Source organism: Varroa jacobsoni, unplaced genomic scaffold (assembly GCF_002532875.2).
Source record: "Varroa jacobsoni isolate VJ856 unplaced genomic scaffold, vjacob_1.0 scaffold_1421, whole genome shotgun sequence".
Lineage (NCBI taxonomy): Eukaryota > Metazoa > Arthropoda > Arachnida > Mesostigmata > Varroidae > Varroa > Varroa jacobsoni.
The window spans coordinates 374,761-394,126 of record NW_019214323.1 but is presented as its reverse complement, the minus strand read 5'-3'; the positions used below and the strand labels follow the sequence as shown (position 1 = coordinate 394,126).

General features: G+C 40.9%; 1 protein-coding gene and 1 long non-coding RNA gene across 5 annotated transcripts; one reads left to right on the top strand and one right to left on the bottom strand.

Moving 5' to 3' along the window:
• Nucleotides 1-234: 234 nt before the first annotated feature.
• Nucleotides 235-17,774, bottom strand: LOC111269860 (uncharacterized; the record flags this gene model as incomplete). Of its 4 annotated transcripts, none has more annotated exon segments than XM_022849743.2 (12): nucleotides 235-339; nucleotides 546-628; nucleotides 876-1,112; nucleotides 1,569-1,808; nucleotides 2,264-2,398; nucleotides 3,808-4,011; nucleotides 5,002-5,052; nucleotides 8,074-8,173; nucleotides 8,459-8,604; nucleotides 9,146-10,809; nucleotides 13,772-14,761; nucleotides 17,153-17,774. In XM_022849743.2, coding segments are annotated over 11 exon segments (3,912 nt in total), but the record flags the coding sequence as incomplete, so codon positions are not given.
• LOC147752198 (uncharacterized) lies at nucleotides 1,816-3,307 on the top strand. The gene is made up of 2 exons (XR_015314710.1): nucleotides 1,816-1,910; nucleotides 2,271-3,307. It is a non-coding gene; the product is annotated as an uncharacterized LOC147752198 (long non-coding RNA).
• Nucleotides 17,775-19,366: the final 1,592 nt, after the last annotated feature.

Below are 19,366 nucleotides of genomic sequence, written 5' to 3'. Positions count from 1 at the left end.
ATAACGCCCATTGTGCCGATAATGCCAATAAAAACTTCTTTCTCCATAAATTGCTGTAATTCTACGCATAGTAAACTTGGTGGACTTTCAGGCTTCTCACGGTACAATTTTAAACCAGGTTCACTTTATTCATTTAATTTAATCACTGCAAACGTATTAGCAATATTTAGATCAAAAGTCTCTTTTTCATTAGCTCTTCATTAACTCTTGGGGAACAGGTAAGTGAATACAAACCAGTTCATAACGATTTCTAGGCGCAAGGATGGTCGTCTTCTTTCCAACAGTATGGATCACTAGGCCAGGGATGTTTTGAATTGTGTACTGGTAATTCGTGAAGTCCTGGAAATCGTTTACATGCATGCTTAACGTTGGATCGGCCATAAGGAATGCTAATTTACTTTAAAATCAAACATAATATTACCAAAGAACTTACTGGTTAACACTGGTTAAAGCTAAAGTAGTATTTTTACATAAGTAAGTTGAAAAATCGGATAATTCACAGCATTTGTTTTTTGCATTTTATTGATAACGTTACATGTACTTACTGCTAGTATAGTGAGTATTGACTGATGCTCTAAAAAGTACACCGGTTTACGGAAGCGGACGCTTACTAGCGGACAGGGATAATCTGTAAACAAACATAATTGACAAAATATCGTTGTACAAAGGGTCCTGCTACCTATAATTGTTTTTTGCCTAGAGTTAATGTCTTTAAATGCATTTTTGGTTTTCGACAAAACCCCAGTCTCTCCTACCGTACATGACCCGTGTTGTAACGTCGTTGTTTAGGAGCCAAATCCACGTGCAATGATTTCCCTTTTCCCATTACAAATAGGTCTTTTAGGTCTGTCATGTAACGTAATATAGCAACTCACATCGAAATTCGGCGCCTAGCCGAAGTAATAGTCGTAACGGAAACAGTTTTGCCCACGGAACCTCAGTCTTAAGAACAAGCAACGCAACTAAATAGGTGCTCTCCCGAAGCGGATTGGGCGTTACTAGTCGCTCGGAGCATTGTAGAGTCCGTCTTACGAATAGGAAACCGGTATGCTCGCTTGAGCCAAGTAAGCCGCCAGGAAATAGCAGATGGTCCATAGCCGATACAACGGCAGCTGTAAGTACAATAGCGAATTTGGATAAAACACGAGGAAATTATGTCTCAATGAAAACACGGTATTCTCACAACAAGAACGATGTCAGTAGCCGGATGTCAACCATGAGAAGTCTCTCGCTCGTTAAGCCTGTAAGGGTCGTCAAATTAGCTTAATGCTGTGGATCTTAATCGTCGAAAACAATCCATTTGGTCACACAATTATAAAAAGGACATAATTTTAAGTGACAACTCCTGAAAAGAAATTTCTTTATGTTTCTAATTAAAAAAAAAGGGATAAAACGGCATTATTCAACAACAAGCTGTAATTTATATTGAAGAATTGAACGCAAAGAGTATTTCCAGAAATAACTACACTCTATTTAAAACAAAAACTGCTCCAATAGCTATGTTTTTGCGGGTAGTAAGTTTCAGTTTGAATATTTTTTGGAACTCTTTAGAAATAACCTGTACACACCTTTTCCCGCGTTCTCAAATAGGACACGATAAAGCTTGAAGACGTCTCTCGGTATGGCGAGCTCATCGTCCTGGTGCCATTGGAGTACAAGGGCGACCTCATCCTGTCCAAATGCCGCTAGGCCTTGGGAGCAAAACGACCAAACACGAATCCCAACGCAGCACTCCAGATCTACGACTTTGGCCATCACTTGTATGTTGTGCCGGGTTAGACCAAAAGCCACCGGAGGCAGTGAAGAATCTAATTATGCGAGAATACGTAAAAAGTCAATACCAGGGCACATTGTCACAAACAACAATAAGCTTCCAGGCGATATACACCATTTAGTCTGATACTTACAAGGTGGGGGCATACTCAAGTCTACGTTGTTATTTAACAGTTATTTTCTTTCTGTAAAGTTAAACAGACTTCCAGGTAAAAATACTTCGAAATATTTAAGCCCTGACTCCTAGCACAATATAACATATACGTGTTCTTGCTTAAATTCCAACTTAAGCCAGCACATGTCCCTAAGCTTAGTAGGCAAATATGTTATCATTCTATGATCATGGGAACATATAGAAGTGGTTTACTGTTAGTCATCTTTGCTTTTGATTTTACGCACCGTAATCCAATAAGCGTATGAAATGGAAATATAAGTTTTTGCTAAATTCAGAATCAAATGATAAAAACATTAAAAGATTCGTAATGTGTACCTTGCAGTAGGTTGAACAGTGTCCCGACGGTCATAGGCTGTTCGTATGAGGTAAACTCCTTCGAGAGTAGGACATTTGGTAAGGAGCCCAGAGAATCCGATGCCGTATATGCACGAAATTTGCGCGGTACGCTCCCTGTGAACGACGAAGGACACGCCAGTGAAACCAAATGTAAATGACGATCCTAAGTAATAACAATTCCCCTGAACGCAAACGGCATCGATTCAAATATCACAAATCATTTGATGTAAAGTTTACACACATTGATGAACTTGAATAAGTTCATCGTTTTAATCGCCACAACTCTACACATTGTTCTTAGTAGTTTCTGCGCCTTGGAACTTCGTTAATACACACTTGAATGGGAAACAAGATTAAATATTTTACAATGCACAATGGATTTTATGTTTGTTAACCCTGTATATTCTATAACCTTATATGAACATACTTTTCGTAAATTTGGTAATGACAATTTAAGCATGACGATTTGGAAAGGTCACGAACCAATGTTCGTCACTGTTAAATATTTAAATTTATAAACCATTTAGTTATCAATAATTGACAACTGCCAAAAAAAGGAAAAGTCTGTTTAGGACATTCAAAATTTTCAGTGTTGTTTCAGCAACAGTCATTACCTCGGACTCATTACTTAGCGCTAATTCATCAGAGCGACACATGTAGGGACATAATAAATAATATATTTCAATCGAGATCAAGTATTACATAGATATAGGATCAGTAAAATCAGAAAACTGGCACGACAAGCTTGGACAAAAATATCTTGTCAAATGCACGAAGCAAAAGCAGCCGAAATAAAGAAAGAGACGGCAAGGTTACCGCAAAGTGTTTTACGTATTACCTGAAGAAACGAGCTTGTAGCGCTAAAATTAAATGAGATAAGTAAGGCGAAATTCTTCGTAAAAATCTCAAGTCAATGGCCTACCATAACCAGCACCGTGTCAATCTTTCGATCTCAAACAAAGCTAAGAATAAAACGGAAGCAGAACCTTCATAGCTGCCTGGCTGAAGAGCTAGTCCAAATTGCATTTTGTCTTTTTCTTACACTCAACACGGCAAGTATGCATTACAAGAAACGCTTGATCACGCCATTTACATTAGGTAAATTCAATGAAATTCTGTGCAGGACTGAATTTACCACTAAGCATCCTACTTAGCTGGTTAATAGTAGATAGCTTAATTTTTTTCACTTTGATTTCTCTATTAATAGCAGGTTTCATCTCACGCCTTCGATTAATTTATCACACAACAGTAAATCTAGGCGCTAAGATAAGCAAAAACGCTAATTTTTAAGAACAAGTCCAACCATTAAATAGGTTCGCAATGTTTCAAGCTTATTCGAAACCTAACCTCGATTTCCTCGATCGTGCTATTATAGGATTGTCGATATCGAGTCCAGTGTATCTTTATCCCCGTCGTTTTGTCGATGCAAGCAAGCGACAACAATTTCAGCTTTGTCTGCTACTCGTTTTTCTTTTTTTGACAAAAGATATTTTGGTTTTGGGTACAGTAACCTGTCTACCTACCTTTGGACCTACCAGGGGTTGTGACCTGCTTGAGAGTCCTTTGGGGTGCGCGTTGCGCCGGCGGCGTCGAAGGAATGTCAAGATCCGTAAGATCCCCTCCCGGTCGAATACCGTCCGAAAACACGACCGACTTACTGCCACTACCTCCTGCGCTGGAGACACTGCCCGATAGCCCACTGCCGGAGGCGGCAGATTTTTCTCCGACTAATTTGATTGTTCCCCCATTCATCGGTGGGAGGCAGCCGATGTTACCCACAAGATGCCAGCCGCATTAGCCATAAAGCAAGCACGTTCAGCCGTCAGCCACAGACCGTCACAATGACAAAAAAGCCGACGTGGATACAACACAAAGACAGCACAGAACAAATATTAGCAGAGTATGTATATAAAGCAGAACTTGAAAATGGTCCAAAATTTGTCAAATATCTGTTCATGAGACTATCACTCAGAAGTTAGCAACATATGCCACTGTGAAACAGTGAACTTTGTGGACCATTATGACTAAATGTTGTGCTTGTTATCGAATGCAAATGGTCACTTCGCGAATTATTCCACCAAGAAGAATGTACATTTCATTATAGGAAAGATGAACGAATTTTATAGTTTTCTCTTTACGCCGTATATTATTACCGAATCAAATTTAGTGTTATATACAACTACTACTACTAGCAAGGTGTAATGAAATCAGCCATATTTAACAGGCACGGCGTAAAAAATAGTCAAAAAAGCTAGCGTTCAGAAGTGCTTAACCTATTTCCGGTCCTAACTGACAGCGGTTATCATTGTCAAAGGGATTATCGTACTTTCTGAAGCACCCCTCCTACACAAGATCAATAGTAATGTATTATTTCTACGTTTCCACGATGTGCAAACGACAAAGCACAATTACCTAAACAGACATGGTCAAGCGCGGGTTGCATCACCACCCTGTACGTTTTGCGCACTATAATAGTATGCACGGTTCATTGTTTGATTCTATACTACAGAATGAGCCATATGAAAAACTTCAGGTTTAAAAGATTCCTATCTGTATTAAAGACATCACAGGGTATTTTAAAAAATAATGAAAAAATCGTCAGTTAACTACCAGGTACCCTACAGATCACTACGAAAGTACCGCACAATCAGCGTGCTGCAATAAATACTATGTTTCGCGCACAGATGAGTGTTGGGACACGAAATCAAAAGACGTACCTTTTTTAAGGACTCCAACGGGTACCATGACGGTCGGCGGCGGAAGTTGAGCTGTGGAAGACATTTGTGCTAAAGGACTGACTGTCGAGCAATACTCCAGAGGATTCGAAGGGTCAGGCCGAAACGATGGCGAAGACCAACGCTCTACTATATGTTACCACGTAGACATAGTACAGGATCCCCAAACCCCAATTGAAATACAAAATTTTCGATTATAGTCCACATCCAGGAAAATGGGTTGCAGCCAGCAAACATTTTTTTTCGAGAGTTGCCCCAAATGCCGCGTAATATCGATATTGTAGATAATTGTAGATTTATGGACCAGATGGAAAGTCAGGCGTTTTCATGAGTAGTATAGTACGAGTAATCGAGGCCAGATGTGGGTGTCGAAGTCCGACAGCCGGAGGCACAGCAACAAACATCAGATTAATTTGTTAGACACATTGCGAAAGCATATGACTTAAGGGTCTCTCCACGTTCTAGTCTTTGTAGCTGTTTCGCGTTGATGAAATTTCAGGATATAGCCAACCAAAGTCGATTAGCCTTAAAAATGTGAATCTAAAAGTGATCGAAAAACAGGTCTGCCGATTAATCCGAATAGCATAGTTGTAACTTGCATAGTTCGAAATCGTGCCACGCATCTCGTACAACAAGCAAACAAGATAATAATCAACGAACCAGCCTCAACCGCTCAGTGCATTAAATTGATGTACCTATTCCTATCGATCAAAAATACAAATCCCATTCAGCCACCTAACACCAATAAAACCGTCTTGTGAAACACGACTAAATTGACAACGGTTTTCATAACTGAAACATGCGAAGAGTCTGCGAACATCCCGTTCATTCATACTTCAGTTAGGTGTATCTGAGCTAAACTTGTGATGTACATATCCGTTTTAATTGGAACCACATAAACGTATGTAATCAATACTAATTTGCGGCATGAATTATCAGAATGTTGGAATACTGTTATCGAAGGCCCATACTTAATGTGTGCCTTGTCGAAATATTTTCAAGCACTCTTTCAACGTACATCTTGTCAAGCATCAAACGAAATCATGTAACGTGAAGGCCCACTCCTTCAGCCTCTATTGTGCACTTTCCCCACTGCTTCTCTGTTCACGAGTATATTGATTTCCTACATTTGGCCTGATGTGTTACGAAAACGAAAAAAACTCGAAACCATACTTGCGATTCTAATTGACGTTAATCAAGTAACTGCACTATTCACAATGATGGCTTTTTATTCTTTTTTCTAGATAACCTATAATCATTTTCGTAAGGTTGGCATTTGGCCTGTTCTCGCTGTAGTCCTTTAGGTTGTACAGAGTCATAATCTTGTTTCTGTTTGAGCCGCACCTAAAGCGCCCCACGTACGCCACCATTTCATCCCATCGGCTAATAGTTATAATGCGCGTTCGCCGAAAAGGTAAATATTTGAACGAATACGTGGCCAAGGGCATAATACACGATGCCACGATAGCACTCTCGGATTGCCCATCCTCGTTTGAGCCGCGTTATACAGCGGCATGTACCACCACACACAAATTCAAATTCCCGTAGCACTGTGGTTGACTCTTATTGTCGCCTTCATGGCCATATTAAAAAACTTAAATCGATATCACCATTCGAATCTGTTGCTACAACTAGAGACATACCATTTTGTGAAGAAGCTATCAGGTTCGACGATGGAAAACTAGCAGTACATACGATTCATACTGGCCATATTCAAGACTCCCACAGGGCTCGCGGAGAATCAGTGTGCACAAGCGGGTAAACATAAACATAATTCCCAATTAGGAAACGACAAACGATAAATCATATACTTGTATCAAGTGGGGTTGTGTATGTCATGCGGACGTCCCAATTTCATCCCTCTGTATACGTAATATCAATAAAAATATAACTAGGAAAGTGAAAGACCCGGCCGTGTCAGATCAAAAATGAAGCGGCTTTGCGCTTGCGTATAGATAAGCTAAGTATTAAATTGTTAGTGACGTAAAACGCTGCTTCTTTTACCCATTAATTAAATTAAGACAACGGAAAATTCGTTCAAAGGCTACAAAAAGCTTCCTGAATTATCAAAGAAATTTAGAATGAAGACCAAATGTGCATAAAAAACATCTGGATTCAAAACAAGATATACAACGACAAAAACGATGTATTTATTTCTTAGCACGAACACCAGGGGATCGCAGGCTAAAGGCTTTACTGAGACAACTGCATGCAATAACAAGTGACGAAATCAACGCAGAAACTAATTTTATACTTGGTAAAAGCACAAACTTACTAAGATAAAGCTAAAGTAGGAAACAGATAAGTGTACAGAATTCCAGGCGGTGTATCGATTTGATCTAGTTTAGGGCATGTGCTACCCGTTTGCTAAAGGAGATGTCGCGGCTATTTCTCCGCATGCTAATTATCACTAAAATATCATTCATTCAATACTGTGGCTCTGGAAGTATCAAAACCCTGGTTGCGGTAAAGCTGCTTTCGTTTACATGAAACCCGGATTTAGTCCCCTACGTGTAGCTGTTCCTTATATAGTAATTTTATCTAGTCTTTGGACGTATCACCAGTGAGACCGATATCATATCAAAAAACTTTGACAACTTCGTGCTTAACTAGGGCCTATGATAAACTGGTCTTTACTACAAGTACATCACGCCATAAAATAGTTGTGAAGCAATGTGAGGTTTTAGTTTAGAACTAAGAAAAAAGCGGGTAAGAGTTTCTTAACGAGTTAGAGCTATATTAATCTAAACCATGCAACTAGGACGTCTTTGTGTGACATAGACATGTATAGATTGCAAATTTGGGAATCGACTCAAAGACATGCAGAAGTTGCAAACAGACTTTTTAGAACGAACATACCTAGCTAGTCAATGGGGCCTCGTAAATCGAGCACGAAATTTATTCGCTTGGTAATCCCAATACAGCTGGTGGACCCTGTACATAAATTTTTATTGACGTAGGTCCAGGTTGTCAGCTCGCGCCGTGCGATTAATCGCTCCTGTTACTAATCAGTTATATGTGATTGCCTGCAGCAACTTAAATGTTGTGTCTTACCCTTGTTAAGTATCTCGATGCAGTAGGAGCACACTCTAGCTAATTCACCTTCCATAAACTGAAGTCGAGCCCGATCCTTACAACAATTGCTGCATAGCACCTACGAATTGCTCACCGAATCGCGTGCAAAGATAATTATTAGCGCAAAAAAATAAATAAGAAGTCGTCGTTTTAGAGCATCCACACGCTTGGATATAAATGCATGACCTCTAGTTGAATAGTGAAACCACCGTGACCTAACCTCCGCCTTGATGCTGGACTTTTGTGCATCAGTCGCAACCTAGAGATCATTAAATGGCGTCCTGTAGAACGCCATAAGAGATACTCGTAGAATCCAGCTTTAGACAGGCATACGTGCCATTGAATAGGACTGGACAGAACTTACCTTTCCGCAAGCGCGGCAGTGATGTCGCCTGCGAAACATGGTGAAATCTTGTCCACAGTTCATGCAAATTGGGGCGTCTTCGTCTTGAATCCACAGTGGCCGCACCTTTCCGAGCTGAGCTTCACTTGGTGACATGACGCCACATTCTGCTTGAAGCGAAACACATGCATATTATATTAGCGACTATAGTTAAACTACGCCAAAGAACATAATATTATGCAAGTCGATTATATATAACTTTTTTCGTTTTCACAGGTTTTTTTTCGTTTCAAGATATTCGCTCATATCATCACCAATCCAACAACAACAAGTATACAGAACTGTCACCGTGTATTGACAGTAACCCGCAATCCTTCAGAATTTAAGTAGTGCTTGAACTAAAGTGGATGCCCTCAAATATCCAACCAAAGATATGACAAGGAAATGCGTAGATGTGACAATATAGCATGAGTCATTAACGTTGACTATTACATGCCTAGCTATCTATCTCTGCAAAAGAAGAAATCAATTGACTGATTTGTAAAACGAGAAGGTTCCAGTAAACCAATTTGATTTGAAGACGGCTCACTACACCATCTGCTACTTCACATAATATAAACATGTTACGGGAAAAACATTTCAACGGAAACGTTTCGAAAAGTCACCTATTCAACTTTTTTTTCATCCATAAAACGCTGTAATACCTACCGCCTCCGCGTCCTCCACCAACTCGTGGCTCGCTGCCTTCCAGGTCATTGCGATCCTGGGAAGAAGCTTCTTGAGCGTCCTGATCCAGAAGCGACAACGGTTGCGTTTCAGCACTTTCACCCGAGCCGGGATGACACTCATCTCGGTTTTGGCCAGCCATCACTGCCGGGACCATCTGACGGTGGGGTAACTCCATCTGCTGCGATTGTCGAAGCCGTTCGTCCCCGCCAACGTCTATCGTAAGCATATCCTCAGCGGACGCTGCCTGCCTTCTTTCCTCAGCCATTGTCACCCTTTCGTGATTGTCCTTCGTATGGTTTGTCCTTATGTTAACACTGTAGCCGTCCAAAGTACCTGTTGTCGTAATTGAAGCTACAGCAGTCGTTGGCACAATAAAAGGGTTATCAATTGCGTGCTGTGTACCTGACCCAGGTGCAGATTTTGATATGTTGCCATCAGAGTTTAAACAATTATTGGCATCGTTTCCATTGTTACCCCCAGCACTAGTGCTGCTGTTGTTGTTTACCACGTTCTCAGCGATTTCACTAGCGATCACCTGGTCGGCGGCGACCGGCTCGATCGAGGCGTTTGAGTCCTGAGAGCGGCGGCTTGGCGCTCTTTCGCTTCGAAGTTCTTCTTCGAGCTTGCTCAGGTCGTCATCTGTGACCTCGACCCCACTCATATCGAAGCTCACAATCCTGTAGTAATTACTGGTATCCGCTCTAAGTGGGTTCTTATTCAGCTGCTGATCACCGCTTTCGTTGTGAGCGCTGTCTTGTGCAGATGTGCCGGACAAGAGAGTCTCGTCGTTTGACGCTACTGTTGTCGGCAAGGTTCCTCTAGACAATGGATTATCATTTTCTTGTTGTTGTTGTTGTTGCTGTTGTTGTTGTTGTGGTTGTGATGGCTGTTGTTGTTGTTGCTGCTGCTGCTGTTGTAATTGTGGTGGCTGTTGTTGTTGTTGTTGTTGCTGTTGTTGTTGCTGCTGCTGTTGTGGTTGTGATGGCTGTTGTTGTTGCTGCGCCTGGTGATTTTGTAATGGCCGTTGTTGTTGTCGTTGCCGTACCTGCAGTTGACTCGTATATTCGGCAGATTTGTTTGTGGAACAGGCCCATTCATTTGATCTGTAGTTATCGTTTCCTATTTCGTTCGGTGATTTCGTGTCATCCGTTGATATCACAGAAAATCGTGAACCTGTACAGGCGTTGTCCTCCAGACTTCGCTTTTCTCCAGAGCACTGATGTTCGGCAGTTGATTTTTGCTTTGTTTTATTCTTTGCCGATATCTCTATGACGTGTGGGGGGTTCTGTGAAGAACAAGTGCTGTAGCCATTATCACAGTGATGCACAGAGCTTGTGCGTTTGGCATTATCCAAAGGCCCTTGACCAGAAAGTCTGTCGTCTTTTATGTTTTTCACACGATTTTGAAGATCAACTTTTTTATCTGACAAGACATCAACGGAGGAACGATACAAAGGACTGCGATATTTCTGCAGTACAGGTGAGCTGTGCCCGCTCAGCAAGTGTGCATTCTCTAGGCTTTTCTTTCTTAAAAACTCCTCAAATTGCTCCGAGGAAACTCCTAAACTAGTCGTCAACACGGCTCCAGCTCCTGCTGTTTTTCGAGAATGTATGGGGGTTTTCGGTTTGACAGCTGGTGAAGCCCTGCAATTAGGAGAGAGGACCATATGTCTTATCAGGGGACCATATGGACCAGATAGGTCTGGATAGAGAAAAAATGAATAGAGGGAAAAGATAAATAATGTGTATGAAGCTAGCTTTAAAAAGGCGGCAAAGGCTTTAAAAAGTCCTTTACTACCTGTTTCGACTACCTTTGTGAAGGGAAACAACAGTCAAGGCCGCCAATTTACCCCACACAATCGACGTCTGAGGAACCAATGAATAAAAGCAAATTCGGTTAAACATAATGCGTATCGCACCAAATAAATTTTTCTCCCAGTTTCCACTATCTGTGTGATACATTGAACTGCGTTGCATATAGCCGGTTTCCCTTCTCCGTTAATACATATTAGATATCCTTGCTCTTCTGTCTAGCTTTCATACGCCAGTATCATCAAGTCATGTGCCGATACAACAAACTTAATAACGCTTACAATTCAGTTTACGATCTATATTACTATCATGATTACAAATCTCGACCATTTGGGCTGCAAAGACATTGCTATAACAACTTCATTATTACTTTCAGCGTGCCTTTGGTTTCTCGAACTGAGCTTATTGTTTATGGATTTGCCACATCGTCTTGTGCATAAGCGCAGAGCTGGACAAACAGATACACGAAACCTCTTCGACCTGCTCCTACTATCGCCGCTCATAAGGCTTATTTTTGTAGTATGTCCACACATGTCCCAAAAAACAGTGGGCCACCAGTAAGGCAAAACTCGGTCAGCTGTTGTTTGGTACGCTCTTTTGTGCCAATGCCGCCATTCAATACCGGTAGTACCCGCTTTCCCCACCCAGTAGCGGTGACGCCATCCACGCCTAAACTACGGTCATTACCAGCTGCGAAATATGGTTAGGTATAGCTACCGACTTTAGAAGTAACCCCAAGTTCGTGGGCTTGTGGATAGAACATTCTATCTATCCAGTTCCTATGGCAACTGCAACAGCGCTAACTAGCAATCAATCAACAGTAAAATCTTGTCAAGCCCAAAAGTCAGACACAGACTTATTTGACGTACGAATTCGAACGTACGAATGAGTCCGAATCGATTACGGTCACCCAACATCACAGCCATTATCAGTTGGTTAATAGAACACTTGCCGTTTACGCGCTCCTGGTAACGGACGTATAGAGCGTCCGACGTTCGAAGCTTTAAGGCTCGCGTGTACATGTGAATAACAACGATAAGATTACTCTGAGCGGAACAATTGATGTGCTTTTTTTTCCGTCAAAGCTTCTTACACCACGTATACTCTAGTACATAATGGATCGTTGCTAACAAACAATTCAGTGTGTTAAGGCGAAATGTGTCACCATATAATTATTTCAGGGATTAAGTAGAGTTTGCGATATTTTGGCTTTTAGAACGTTAGTTTTTGAAGGATGACAGACTTACTGGTTTACTGGTTTATTTACTGGTTATTCAGTGTCTGTCCTTCTCTCTTAAACCAAACGTAGTAATGTTGACTTACGTGCAGATTATAAAAGTAGAGGCTCATACAAGATCCAGTGTTTTTAAATTGTCTGTCAAAAACCGTTTCCAACATATTGTAACAGCGTTAGATAACAATGCTAAATTCCGTTTGTAGGCTTTAACGCCACGCAACTAACCACTAGATAAACATGGCTCTTGACACCCATAGTCACGTCTTGCCAGGGCTCGAATTTCGTGTCGAAATTAGCGTAAATTCAGCCGGTACAGGTGTGGTGCTGTGAGGCGCTCTCTGGTACGTTACATTGGGTGCATATTACATTGTAGGATGAATAGCGTGTCAAAGCGGCGTTCGATTAAATCTCGTTAGTGAGATTGGTATTCACCAGGAGAGTTTGAAGATGAGAATCCTCTTAAAGAACGTGAAGTGATATGTGAGTGGAAAAGAATGCAGAGCTGGCCATGTGTTAAGTATTTTAATAAACGCATACACCCTTAAATATATATCAGTTCGTCGAACAATGGCTTTAGCCATAATTCTGAAGTGAGCTAGAACATTTTTGTCGGATACAAAGTTCACTTAAAAACGCGAGTATGTTTAATATGTATACCTTAATAGGGGGCTAATAAAGTATTCCAAAGCAATGGTTTGAGGAATCTGATTCACCTTAAATAAACAGACTAATTTCTAAGCAAACAGTTATCGAACGTCCGCGTCCGCCCTGTATCTTTTACAGGAGCAAAAAGTTCTTACGAGGGCATCTTGAATATAGACGAAAAGATTAGTCTTCTCATTATAACAAATTTAGCTTGTGATACCGTTTGAAAAATGTACATACACCGAGAAGGTGTATTGTGTCTGCTTCCTAGATATGTCAAATGTCGCTTCGGAAATTTATTTTTAACTCGACAATGCACGTATCGCTTGGCCTGCGCCGAACCTATTTCAAATAATTTGTTAATAAGCGCCAAACCTTTGAAGAATCTAAAACGTTTTTCTCTTAATTCGTTTTTGGTGAGTTGCTTTGGACAATGATGATTTATGTGCAGATTTAGTACTAGTTGCCAGCTTCAGAAGTGCCCTTGCCCACAACTCGCTTACATTAATAACACTGTTTACTCTGTGACTAATTTAGAAATTTGATTTCGACTAGGGTATCTAGCTGTTGTATTTAGAATTGTGTTGAGCACAGCCCCTAGGAGCGTTTGCACTCAAACGTATATTCGAAAACAGCACGCTGTTCTATAGGTATATTGAATTAATAAGGGCACGTCAGACCATGATTTCATCAATAACATAACGAGTTCCCATTTTTCGTTGGTGACCGATTTTATTGTTTTCCATTCTAAATCCATGCTTGCGTTGCAGACTCAGCGTGCGGCCAAAAACGACAGGAAAGATATTACACAGTCGAAGTTCGATACCCTGACTAAACAAATAGCGGCACTTTTTGAAATATGTACGATATGAAATCTATCAAGTTTAGTTTCCCATAAAGTCTGTTACGAACCTGTTCTCAGAAGAGACGGCAACAGCGTCCTTACCAATTCCTTTCTTATGGAGGGTTGGGCTAAGCGTTGACCTCATGGATTGAATCGGTGGCACGTCGCCGCCTAAGCTGACCGGACAACTTATCGGAGTCGATTGCCTTTGAGGCGTAGCAGAGACGCTATCTAGTTGGGTATGAAACGTCTCTGCATACTTCGATGAGTCTACCGTAATCGGTGCCTCTTCCGTCACTTCCGGCATCATAACTACTTTGGCCTCATCATCTGGTTTTATGGCTGGCATTACGGCCAATGAATCCTCTCCACCAGGTTGTTCGGTGTCAGTATGTAGTGTTGTCGGATCAGCTTCTGCAGCAGGTTCCCCGAGGGCTGATGGCGAATGTGCAACATCGTTGCCTTCGTAATGTAATTCATTGATTTTGACAGGTACTTCTTCGAAAATTTCCGCTGTTGTGTTGGTCGATGCCTCTTCCGTAGGCAGAACGTCGTCGGTCGCCTTCATCGTCGTTGTTGCTACTGGTTCTTTAGCTGTCACCATAACGCAGTTGGTTAATGTGGAAGCTACTAATGGATCTCCGAAGTCATGCCTGCTAGATAGTGATGGAGACGCTAGGCTCGTCGAGGTGACAAGCGCATCGGCAATAGCTACCGAAGCCTGATGAGGAGGCGAATTGTTGGCATTCGTTTTTGTGTCAGTGCCATTACAGAGCTCTACTAAAACTCCACTTGAAGTCCGTAATGAGGTCGTGTACCATAACGGTTCTGATGATGTTGATCTTGTCTCCATCACAAAACTTGGCGCCGAAAACGGTACCTGAGTTGTTCGTACTGCAGGATCAGGTGATGTCTGTGTAGGAGCAGAGTTCATGGGGTCAGGCGGATGATCCCTACTCTCAAGCTGCTCGAACTCGTCCAAGACAGCGTCGATGTCAACGACAAATTTATCCATCGCGATCGCAGAGGTCGACGCAGGGTGTCGACTTCGTCGACACCTGAAAAGTCAATCGCGAGTTACATTTTTAGTTATTCATATAATGGAAGCCATCTTTAAAGAAAAACGGCTGTATTGAAAGGATAATCTAGTACATTTATATGTGTGCAATAAGTTAACTTATTGTGAACAAATACGAGGACTTTTGTTTAGCTAACAGCCAACAAAATCATCTATTGCAATGTCTGTTGTAGGACTCTGGAGGAACTCGCGAACGTTATTTTAATACATAAGTTAAAGACCTCACATGTCTGTTTTTTTTATATTCAAAACGCATTATTAAATTATTTCGGGTACTACCTACTATAAAACAGTACGCATCATTTAAATTTGCCACTGCTAAAGACCAATGGATTTATTTAGTTATCTAATATGGTCCGATCATTACAAATTACTTTTATTTATACGCTGGGTCCTCGACAATCACAACAGTAGAGGGCGAGCTAATCACTTACGGACCTACAAGAGTCGCAATGTTAACAACTCGCGTAACATTTATGAGGCATATATCTCTAAATTCTATAATTATGATCACTTTATACACTATTTACGCTATTATCTTAAGAAAAATGTTGATTTTGTTATGTCTAGATGTTAACAAATTTTTCTAACGAAGTTATTCGGATATTGGTTTGTTTATTATCAACAAAGATATGAAATTGAGAAGGAATTCTTCTTTGCAAAAAACCAACCCAAAATATCGAAAAGTCCGCCGGTCGCAAGGAAGGGTTATCAAATCAATTAGCAAACTTGGTCGAAGCGAAAATTGGCTTATTCATACTTATTTCTTATATCAGGTAACCACTGCTACAACGAAGTGCTCCTTCAGGTGATTATGATGAATCACAGATCCAAATGAATGCGACCCACGATCATGTGCCTAATCAATAGAGCCGTGTAATTGATAGTACAGTTTCTACCGGTAACCGAAACCCGAAAACCGCGACGAAGACAATGGTCTGCACGTTACTCAAAGCGATCTGAACCAATGTATACCCGCGAATCGAACGTTTGTATATACACATCTAGTGAAACTCTATTTCAGAAACATACTTGCTCGAAACTCTGATCATCAGATAGGTTTCGATGATACGGCATCGAAATACATTCTGGATAAATCCTACCGAACTGGATATAGCCGCAAGGCCCTTTAGCACAGAAGAGCCTTGCTTACACCATATACACAGGTTCTTCCTTAACTCAGCATCGAAAGACTACATTCAAATTGCCGGAAAGCAAAGTTCAAATGGGGCGACCAATGATAAAACAAGCCACATTAAGAAGCAAGGTGTAAATAAGGCGCTCATCTTAATTCCATTTACAGTGTGATAGACTTTAGTAAATTGAAAAAGTGCGAGGAACAGCTTCGTCGTAGTACATAGCAGAACTTCTTTCTATCGTACTGTTCTCGTGTTTATTTTGCCGTAACTAAAATCGTATCGTCGGCGTTTTCTAGTTAGCCGACGAACCACACCGTCATCGAATCACGAAGCGATTTGTGTGACACATATATGTGTTACGAAGTTATTGCCCATTAATAGTTCACACATTTATTGTTGTTTGTTTTAAAATTCCGCACAGAGGTTTATATATCTCCAAACTCCTACCATTATCCTGACCGAGACAAAGCTTAGTTCCTAGAGTTCAACAAATACCAAAATGTCGTCAAAAGGATTCAAGGCTACCCATTCCTGATAAAAACAGAAACGTGTTTCATGAACAGTTACTCGTCTTTCTGCGACACATTCCGACCGCAAACCAGTATTATAGACAGTAACTATTATGATATAGAAATACGATATTTGGATAGAGATACCGATAGATTCAGAGAACTAGTGAGTTATTACTTTTTATATCAGACCCTTCAGAATTTGCTATCAAACAGACAAACAAACTACAGATCTTTTGGCTTGATATATCAATGTTTAGCAATGTCTCATAACTTGCATTGCCGTGTTGACAAACGATCTGCCTGTTACAATTTTTTTAGCGCGTCACGGAGAGAAATTATAGCGTAATAATAAAAATAATACAAATGGTAATAAGGCACCGCCACAGGCGAATTTACTTTACGCCACCCAGTCTATTGCACTCGACAGTTAGCCAGGTCGGATTTGTTGAATTGAATAACGTTTTTCGTGATTTTCCTGTGCATATAATGCACAGTAGTAATTCGTACTCTAATGAAATTTAGGGTAAATACACACTGTCAGTATTCACAAAGTGGCTGCTGAATCGCTGTTTCGATGACAAGGAACGCTCGACTTTGCAACAGCCATAACGAGAGCCATAGCACCTGACAAAATAACAGAGGCGGCGTAACTCCTACGACAGTAGAAGCTACCGCATATCTAAAGAAGTTAGCCAACCTCTGGAGACCACGACTACGTACCCCTTCTGGCCTGGCGGTCCTTGGACGCTCGGTGTCTTGCAAATCTTCACAAGTTTGTACCACTAATTAGCTACTGGTGTAACCGTTCCGCGACAACTAGCAGAGAATGCCAGTAGCACTGTGGATACATACCCGATAAATCGAGGGGCTCACAATGGCCTCCAAAAGAACGGCTGCAGTTGTGCAGCAAAAGAACCCTGGGCCCTGGTAATTCTGTCCACACACACACAATAGGTTATCACCCGTTCAACACAAATACATACATACGTACACATACACACACACGCGTGCATACACACACACACACACGCGTGAACACAGAGAAATTAAGCAACGATATTTGTGGCAGCAGAGAATAGCATTAGTAGCGTTCGCTAGGCACTGTTACTCGAGCAGGTATAGGGTCATCACATATGCGGATAGTCATCAACGTCGATAACGAGCATCGTCAAAGCTCAGCGTATCTTGCCCATAGATTGCCAGACAGACAAAGCCAGGATAGAACGTAAATATAACAACGGAGTCCTTAAACGATCTGTTTCGGTGAAGTACATGTGTTGGTTTGCCGATCGGTGTATTAGGAGTTGTCGGAAATGACGCACATACCAAAAACGGCAGCTAGTTGGACTCGACGGAGCAAGCAGACGACGTAAGTGGCGCGAACTTTTGGATTTATTGACAGGTGCTGGCAAACTTTGGATAACTGGGAAATGCAAAAAAACATTTGTTTTTTCTTTAGCGACTCTCACTCCGGAGAGTCGCTAACTCTTTGGAGTCCCATGAAACGTTATGTTTTAGTTGTTAGTATATATGGGGATCAAATGAAAACTGAAATTTCCGGGGAAAGATTCAGATGGCATTGACTTCCCTGTGCTTCTTAGGTGATCTAGTACATCTATCAATATTATTCTTGCGACTGTGTTTGGAGCGTTAAGGAGAAATTCATTCAACACTCCAGCTTAAGCAAACAGGAATTTTTTTACGGAGCTATGAGGAGTTGTGGTTATACATACTGCTATGCGTGCGTAATTCATCTCGTTTCAGGGTAATGTGAAACTCAAAATGTATAGGTAAACAAGCGACTGTTTCGTTTTCTTGTACTGCCTCTTGCAATGATTACTTCTGAAAGATTGTAAGTTGTTGCTTTTGTAGGCTATTACTTTTGAAGTATTTGAAATTATTGTTTCCAAGACACGTGGAGCTAAATACCGTACACACATATAATTTCTGCCTCGTGGATTCAGATTCACATCCTTTTACATTGCCTAAAGTTACTAAATTGAAACAATACACGCAAAAAGTAGGCTTTGCAAAAAATATGCGTATATTCGGAACCCTGCGCTCAGTACGAACTTCTTCTCTTTGCGAGTGTGTGGCCTCTTTACAAATTCGTTATCGGTATCTCAATTCGCGCTTATTCGTCTTAAGGAATCCTCTTCATGTTGGCTTATAATCATGATAATAATTCGGCCTTGGTAAAAAACCCGCCACCAGCTGTTAAAATTCTGTCGTTCCACACAGATACATCTACACTGAAATCAGGTTCAATCAACTTTAATCTCGTTATTTTCAGCCTACCGACTCCACTGTCCTATTAATAGGAAGAAAATAAATACGAGCCCGAGGCGCAACTAACCCAAAGATGGACAGATCTAAAAACACCGCATAGCCTCACAGGATACCAGAATTTCAGGTTTTTTTTGGGCCTGCAATTGACCTCAGACAGACATGCTTAAGATATATCCCTACCGTATATAAGAGAACCTACCCAATTCAAAAACAAAAACTGTCTACATTTTTAAGGCGTGGTTTGAATATCAATACTTGTTTTATACCGATAATTTAATCTCTATTAATAATGAAGGTAAGATGCGTTGCAGAAAATCCCCACTAATTATTTATTATTATTTAAGGAGGATGTTTTCGACGCAAAGTCACGCCAAATCAAACGCTCAATATCTAATATCAAACAGTTAGAAACAGTTTTTTACTCACAAACAGCTGTTGCGGTGCAAGCAATGATAGTTCTTCAGTTAATACTAAAACGCGATATTTCACACCGTAAACACTCTGATAAAGATACTCAAGGCTTTGTCCTTCTACTGAGAACAATTATAAATCTGAAAATATGTCAGGTGTAGAGGATAGTACGTGTGAGAATGCTCGGAAGAAGTTGAAATGAGTAAATATGTGAACCCAAATATTTTTCTAAAT